At 42.9% G+C, this 8,963-nt stretch overlaps 1 protein-coding gene across 1 annotated transcript; it reads right to left on the bottom strand.

Moving 5' to 3' along the window:
- Positions 1 to 1,427: 1,427 nt before the first annotated feature.
- Positions 1,428 to 4,752, bottom strand: TXN (thioredoxin; the record flags this gene model as incomplete). The annotated part of the gene is made up of 4 exons (XM_009074566.1): positions 1,428 to 1,662; positions 3,094 to 3,159; positions 3,922 to 3,981; positions 4,648 to 4,752. Coding segments are annotated over 4 exons (294 nt in total), but the record flags the coding sequence as incomplete, so codon positions are not given.
- Positions 4,753 to 8,963: the final 4,211 nt, after the last annotated feature.

Below are 8,963 nucleotides of genomic sequence, written 5' to 3'. Positions count from 1 at the left end.
AGGAATTTTTTAAACCTTTCTTGCTCCAAGCTACTGCCCAGAGGGAATAAGTAGGCCATGCTCAAAGGCAATGCTTGTTTGCAGATAGTATGGTATCTACAACACATTCTTGCTCCAGCTTCATTTTTATTCTCTTCTCACAAGCCTGGCCACGGCACCACTTGGGGTAGTGGCTTCCCACTTACCTGTGAACAGTCTAAATACACAGCAGCACTCCTCTTAGACAAATAGCCAGAGCTGCACATAAGACATTTTGCATGTCCTTCTCATTGCATGATCACAACCCAGAGCTTACATCCAAGAAGTTACTTGATGACTCAGACTCAAGTAAAGGGTGTGGTCACTTCTTGGACTTGAAAAATCTTCTTTCAAATTGGGTACATTAACAACAAGCTATTGAAGGCCCCCAGTCCTCAAGAGCCATGAAGAAATTCATGCATGCTTGTGAACTGAGTGTAGGGCTGAGTCATGCATGAGCTCCCTACCACGAAGACAAGAGGCTCACTCATTCCACATCGTCTGCATATGCAGCAGGAAGTCTTGCTTTTTCACAAGTGATACTCAGTGGGGCAGCTCAGCTCACAAGCCCTACCCAGAGCATCAGGCGTAACTGCTTGCTACAGCCCTGCTTCCTTATTTACTGCATTCTTATACAGGACAACACCTGAGCCTGCAAGACCATTTTGATATGGTGAAAAAAACAACAGCTCTCCTTGGTAACAGCGCCAAGAGCAGCTGAACGGTATACAGGGGGTTGGAAGGTTAGCATTCCTCCAGACAACCTGATTCACATTTGAAGGACCAGTGTCCAGTATGTTCTAAGAGTGCAACAGTGCATTCAAATGAAAATGATTAGAATATGACTAAATTCTCTGGAGATAAGTTTTACCTCTTCTGTCATTTGCTCCAGGCTATTGCCTATGAACAGAAGCAGCCCAACTCAGTCTAAAAGCACCACTAAGTTACCAATAGAACCAGAAGGTACACAAATGGCAAGGTAAAACTGAAAAGGCAAAAAGGCAGCAGCTCCAAGTTCTACCTTGCACTTCCATAGCAGGACTGGTATTATGCTCTGGAAGGACTAAGTCTTAGCTTTGAAGTCTAAAATGAAGCTTGAAAATTTTGAAGAGTCTTAACTAAAAAGAGGTAATGAAATAAAGAACTTATCCCACACAGTGACCATCCTCTCTTCTCCAACTCCTCTTTCTGCATTTGTAAACCAGATTATGGCCTGGTGACTACCATCTAAGGTGGCAGTAGACTTCTAAAGCAACTGTCATTGCTATCCCACAATTTTCAACCCCCAGATTAGGTTGCTTTTGACAGGTCTTTGTGTTCAGACAGTACTTCTTTAACACAGAAAACCCTGACACCATATTGACATTATAAGGTTCCTCACATTGTCATTGAAACACAGGGCAATATCCAAAAGTGAAGAATTTACACTTTATTGTACTCATTTACATAGATCAAGATTATAGTTTCCACCACTTCACCTAGCTAGCTTATTTAGCTATTTTTTTTTTTTTTTAAAGTAGAAAAGTTTTGGGCTATAATTTAGCCGAAGCACTCATGCTTCAATGTCTCCATGGCTGGAGATTAGACTAAACTTTTAATGGTCTCTTCCAGCTTCTCTTTATTGGCCCCAGAGAACTCCTGCACCTGTAAAGAGAGATTTATTTTTAGAACTGTTGCATTCAATGCTTCATAACATTAGTTGCATAGCACCCAGTCACATACACATCTATTCGACTCTGCTACAATTAATTTTTTTTCTGCTTTTTAAACAGTGTTTTGCAGATGTTAATCTATTTCTCTCCCACTCAACTCATGCAAAAACTGGGACAAAGCCTATCAACAATCACTTCCAAACTATCTTTGATCCTGAATCAATATTGTGCAAGAATCACATAGATGCTGGAGGAGACTCAGAGATAGCTCCAAGTCACCTTGGGTTGCTCAGGACCCCTACCAATCAAATTCTGGAAGGATTGGCTCAAATGACTGTCTCTGAGCCTGGCTTGTCCTGTAAGAACTGTCCTTCTTCCACTTTACACAGCAGAAAGACAAAGGCAACATTCATATCTCAAAAACAGCAGCTCTGTCTTCCAGTACCTATAGGGGTGCAAGGTGCAGAGCAGACTATACCAGGGGCCATGACACTGCTTGCTTGATACAAAATGGCACACAGAGACTGTCACAATGTAATCATAATTCTTACAATTGCGTTATGACATTGTGGAAGTTCCCACAAAGAGAACTGTCAAAGGTTCATGGTTCATCATGACTTAGCCCCATGCTGAACTGAAAGTCACCCTGCATTTGACATTCACTCTCCAAGGTGCAATTCCCTTGCCTTCAACCATGAAACTTCCATGCAGGTATTGTTTTACTTTAGAAAAGCCTACCTTCACCTTGCTTGGCAAACTGAAAGTCCAAGACAACACATTTAGCTCAGCAATTCCTGAGTTCAGGCAGAGAACTATTCAAATTACCATGCACAGGCAGCCCACTATTCTGTCAGAGCACAATCTGCATCCTATATCATCCATCTCTGGGCAGTGCAGGCACAAGAGGTCTGCTCAGTCCTCTGACAAGGACAGAACCTTCACTTCACAGGTTACACAGCCTTCTACGCAAAAGCATCCAAACAGCTGTTTCAGCTGCATGTACAGCCAACCAGGTTAGAGAGTTCTGTTTGGGTGGCATTACACAGGCACATACAGTCTCTGCTTGAACATGAGCTGCATCCAGAGTACAAACACTAACCAAGTAAAAAGCAAGGTGCTAGGCAGACAAATCAGCAGTCTTAACCCAGACCTCTCACCCCACTGTCTCTCATGACGCTCTGCCTGTAAGACTGACCTGTTACACTAACTCAGTTCACTACCTGTGAACAACAGTTTGCATCACCAGTTAACTGCTGGTCCCCCTTACATTTGCTAAGATGAACTTGCTCCCTCCCAGGAATTCCTTAATGCTATTGGTACCCCAGAGACACTATCAAGCGAAAGAAGACTATGTAGTCCAACATTTCCAATCTTCTTTCAAGTGTTTAGCTTTCCTGCTCCAGATCCAAAGAGCAGAGCCTACCTTCTTTCCATTCTTGTAGAACTGGAACGTTGGCATGCACTTCACATCGCAGTGGGAAGCAACATCCTGGAAGAAACAAAAAGTAATCTTCAACTGTGCGTGTTCTGAAGGGTGTTAAATTTAGAACCCACTAGGTGACTTCTGTTTAGGCAAAGCCATTTCTGCTTAACATAGATCAAAAGCACTTCTGGCAGTTCATCACCAGTGCAGTGTTAACATCTCCCTGAAATAAGCCCTAGAGACCCTCCCTTCAGCATTTAATTCATTCAGTAGCAAAAATGCATTAACTATACCTGTACTCTGTGTTTGGAAAAACACAGACCTCTGCATCAAAACAGACATGACCGTTGTAAGGCTCAAGAGCCCCACGGCAACTCTTTGCTTCAACCTGACATTTTTCAAATACCTATTTGACACCGCTGGAACTGCAATACAGGAGACATTTTATTGCACTTAATTCAAGACTTAATTTGAAATGAAAGAGCAAACTGCCACAAGAAGTGGCGAGATCAGACAGATCAGAGAGTTGTGAACCATTATGCTTAGAGAAGATTGCATCAGGGCAGCTAAAGGCCTTAGACTAACACTCCCTCCCCCCAAGTAAAGAGTCAGTCATAGTACTTCAAGTCTGTTGATAATCAAGGCAGTTTTTTCTGTTTAGGGGTTCTCTTAAAAAAAGAAATCCAAATCATTCTTTCCAGCTAAATCCCTATCCTTCTGAAGTTGAAGTAATGTCTCGTTTTGTTTCAGTATGTGCAAGGACATTTTTAAAAACAGTTCTGTGCTTTGTCACTTGCATGGAACTCTTTAGCACCACTTCAGACTTACCTGGGCATCATCCACATCAATTTCAATGAACACCACATTACCATACTTCTCAGACAAACTCTGGAATGAAAAAAAAAGAAAAGCCCTTGCAGTTATAGTGTTCCAGGAATGCTTTCTTTTCAAAGACACATTCATATAAATTGTAAGGCTGGTGCTGCTTAACTCCCCAGTGACACACACCTTGTTATCTTAGAGCAGCTATTTTACTGACCCTAACAAAGAATTTCTGCTCCAGACTGTTTCTGGAGGAGTCTGTTGAAACTTGTTCAAATATACTCTCCATAGAGAAGACTCAAATATCCTTCTCTTATGGCCTTCAGCTGGTCACTGAAAGATGTGACAGCTTATCTCACACTTTACCAGGAGTAACACTGCCACCTAAGCACGACTGGATCGATTACATTAATGGTGTACAGGAGGATAAACTGTTTCCTCTCTGTATCCCACCTCTGGAGGCAATGCAACCAACAGGTCCCTATGGACCCAAAATGTATGTTAAGCACTAAGACAGCGAAAGTTAAACCACGTTTTACCTCCCAGTTGTATCAAAGGTCAATATATTTAACTTGATAGTCTTAAAAGTAGATACTTCTGCAACTTCTCCCTTTTCCAGAAAATGCTAGCAATTACATGTGGTAAAAGGAACTTCCTTCGCATTATTGTCAAGCAACACAAAAGCATTTATATACAAGTAAATGAAGGAATAAAACCAGAAAAGCTACTTACGTGGAAGAAGGGCTTGATCATTTTGCATGGTCCACACCATGTGGCAGAAAAATCAACTACTATAAGCTTCTCACCAGCAGATTTCAGTTCTGTCTCAAATTCGGTCTACAAAAATAAAAGAAAATAATTGAATGCATTAATGATTCCCCCTCCTTTCCTGAACAATGCAGACTATCTCCAAAGCAGGCTTGCTCTCAGCCTTAACACACTAATCATTATGGCAGCTCTTAAAACACTTAACTGGGGTATTTGTACCACATGTAAGTGCTTCACTGTGAACTGCTTTCATCAGGGCTAGCATCAGTCAGTGTCTTATGACCCTTCAATTAGAAAATGACCGCAACACTCAGTCTAACTCACTGAACTGTGGAAACAAGCTAGAAATTCTCTAGTTACAGTGCTCAATCCTGACAGCTCTGTATTATGCCCCAAGTGTGATCTGTATGGTTTTAAATAATCCGTTTTCTCATTTATATCTTGGCAGAAGGACCTCAATTTTCTTCTGGGACAGACTTTGCTTTGCAGAATTTGAAAAGGACAAACCTTGGTACACTTCTCCAGTCTGATTTCTTTTCCAATCAATGACTAACACTAAAATGATGTTGTGTGGTTTACTCTATGGTGTGTGTTCCAAAGAAGCCTCATAGGATTGCCATCTTACTGATTTTACCAAGTGAACCCCCATGTAACACCACTAGTCAAAACAATGCTATACATACAGTCTACATAAGCAACCACCCAGTACTTATACAGATCTTTGAGCCTGTGTGTTACACATAGTCACACCAATTATTTCTGGACAATGTTCTCTGGAGTTTAGACACTCTTACATGCCACTACTTGTGTTTCCTGGTCAAAAAGTGAATGTTTGCATAGAACTGGAAGACATTAAAAACAATAAATACTTGCATACAAACAAGAGGCAAACAAGTATCTCAGGCAGAAGCAGAAAGTGCTGATCAGCTACTTCCTGACAATGTCTTTTTCTGAGAAACAACAGGCCATGTCAATGTTCAACTTTGTTCTCATGGCAATCGAGCTGTTAAAAACTTCATTTCAGATTATGCACATAAAAGATAGAACTCTAGTCATTTGGTCTAAGTTGGAGAGAGCAAAGCAGCTGTCAGCAACAGCTAACTGAAAGCAATATGGCTACTGCCACATGTAGACAGTGGTTGGCTGTGCAGAGCAAGAGTTAACTAATTAATACCAGCTTCTGCAATCAGCCACACTAAGTCCTGACTTGATTCTAGTAAGCCATTCCCCCAATTAAAGAATGTCATGCAGGCAAGTAGCCAAGAGTACGCACAATCAGACTGGTCACAAGTGTATTTAACCAGCAGGCAGAAGTCCTGCATGAGCATTCTCAGGTAGAAACCTAGTGAAAGTATTCACAGCTTCCTGTAACTTCGAACACACCCAGCATTATATCTCCCTGCTAACAGACTTTTTCCCTCCCCATGTAGCTATCTTCAGAAGCACAGCCTCCATGCTGTTCTTCCACACCTGCATCTTGGACAGTCAAAGCAGCCAACACTCCACACCACCTACTCTGATTCTGAAAGAGATGGGAATGGTTAAGTTTTCCCATCTCCCTACATTCCCTCACTCCTGTACCTAGGTTTTTCATCCCAATCCCACCAATAACATTTAATGCACCCGTACACAGGAATCCATGCAAACTGATCCCTGCAGCTACTTACACCGTAAGCTCCTCAGCCAAGCCTCACTCCTATCCTACTACTGTATTTTGGTATAGTTTCTCACACCTCGGCACTGTAACATCACGAGCTCTTTACTGGTTCCACTTCCTGCAGCTGCCAGCTAGACCATCCTCTTTTAACCCTTAAGTCTTCGGTCCAGCTGCATAGTCACTGTATTCTGCAAAAGGAAGCCCAGACCGGGGGACATGTTCATCACATGGCCACACAGCTCAGGTCTGCTGTTGCGCAGAACAAAGGGAAAGTGGGAGGGCATCCTAACTACAACTGGTCACACACCATTCACCTGGCCTCGACTACAAATCTGCAGTTACTCTGCAAAGTCATCTCTAGTATCAACTAAAATCGGTGTGGGAGAGTGAAGCGAGGTGCTGGGACCAAAGGTCTTACCCTTGCAAGTTAAAAAGTATTGCACTAGTGAGAAGTTCTGACACTTTTCCCAGAAAGCTTAATTTCCCTGGAGGAACGAAGACAGTAACAGGGGCAAAACAAGCTGCTTGACTTGTTCAACTGACTCCCATAGTTGTCTTTTATGTTAACTATGAAGTAACAAGCTTTCATATAAAATCCCAAATAATCTCTGCTACCCCAAGGGGAACCTTCCACCACAAGACCCTTTTGTCATACTATTACAGGACCTTACAGCTTTGTTGACCAGCATTTTCTCCAGGTAGCACCTTAATGAGGAAAAGCCCAGCTGGATGGAATTTGTTTTCCTTTGACATTTAACTACAACCTCCCTGAACACACACAAGACCTCATTTTGCCTGTATTGTCCTCCAGCAGAAAAGCACATGCCGCATTGAACAAACACATTGGTAACATCTGTTCCCAAGGGCCAAGCAAGAGAAAAAGCTCTCAGAACCAAAGCCTCCAGTGCACCAGTTTCCCAGCACCACCAGTTTCCCAGCACCACCCGATACCTCAAAATGGAGGCTGCTGGCTACAGACAGTGCTGAAAGCAGTGGACTGCTCTCAGCAATAGATAAGATAGGGCCACACTATCTGGCAGATTTGATTAAAACCTAGTTATAAACATTATTTTGAACACATTAAGTCACCCTTGAACTTGGATTAACCCAGTCATCAGCTGACTGGCAATGGTTACTATGTAATTCGGTGGGGTTTTTAACTACAGAAGCTAACACAAACAGACTTAAGGTTGGACTACCTGAACTCCCTAGCAGACACCATTTCTAACACTGTAACTGAAGCCGCAACTTTGTGCTAGTTCCTTTAGCGCCAGTAACAGAGAGGCAGATAGAGGAAAACTTTGGCAGCACGAGTTTTAAAAGTTTATAGTCCCCATCAGCTTCTGCTATAAAAGGCATTATGTCTCATAGTCAAAGCCTGTTACAAGTTACACTAGCCACCACATACTCCAAACAATAAAAATACTAGTTCTAGCTACTTCCATGCACTTCAAGCAGGGACTTCAGAGGGACCAGCCAAATCCCTTGAAAGTTGCCATTCTTCAGCAGCCAGTCAGTTCCTGAGGAGGTATATAGGGAGAGGGGCCACACCTAGCTGTCACATTCACATTGCTTTGCAGGCATTACTCACAGATAATGGAAAAACAGGTTCCCCCTTTGTATCAGGGAACACAAAGCTGCTTCACTGAAAACCAGAATTAATCCAGAAATCCCAGTTGCACTGTACTCGAATACTCTGGGTGTTACTGATGTTAAAATCTTGTCGTCAGCATGACTGTTGAGTCCACGCTCTCCGGCAAAAAACCAGTGCTTTAACTGCAGCAGACTATTAACCAATGCTCACAGCTAAGAGATTAATAGAGGCCTAGTTGAGTTAGAGCAAGCTCTTCCTCCAAAGCCAGGTTTATTGACTTGCCATTTTTAAACTGTCCCTGCCCATAAACGTTTGCCCCTTCTGTCCCTCCATAAACACAGAAGGGGGAAAAGGGGGAGACGAGAGAACCAGAATAACTTAAGATTGAATGCACCATTCTCTCTCCAGGGCCTGAATGATGGGGTATTTCTTTCATCATAAGGACTTTTCTGCATTTACAGGTTTTTGAGCTGTGGTCACAGCAGTTAGTATGCTCCTGTGTCAGGTGTTAACACCTTAGCAGTCACTCACAGACACCTCAAATGAGATTAAACTGACACTTCCACCGAATTTCAAGCTCAAAAGGCAACACTAGCCCTGCAGGACTTTTCCTGAAATTAAGTTTGCACGGAGAATACTTTTTGAGATTTGGGTACATAAGTTACAGCTAACAAACACTTTATTGTTGCCCATCACCCACGTCAGCTGCTGTGCACAAGACCACATGCTCTTTCACCACCAGCAGGGTATACTCCATGCGTTGGTCCAGGGTTGGTTACTACACTGCACCTCGGAGCCACAGATTCGTTTGTACTCACAGAACCACCCAAACAGCGCTGTGCTGCATTAGCACACCGAACATGTCAGACAGCACCACAGCCAGGGAAACACTTCTCGGGCCAGCGACTCCTGCTATTTAAGCACAGGAATCGACCCCAGCGATTCCTTTCAAGTCAAGAAAACTGTCGCGTTTTCCATGAACTCCTACCCGGAAACGCACCAGGACTTCGGCCAATCTCTCCAGCGAGA

The sequence above is a fragment of the Acanthisitta chloris genome, unplaced genomic scaffold, assembly GCF_000695815.1.
Source record: "Acanthisitta chloris isolate BGI_N310 unplaced genomic scaffold, ASM69581v1 scaffold38220, whole genome shotgun sequence".
Taxonomy (NCBI): Eukaryota; Metazoa; Chordata; class Aves; order Passeriformes; family Acanthisittidae; genus Acanthisitta; species Acanthisitta chloris.
This window is presented reverse-complemented; position numbering and strand designations above follow the sequence as displayed.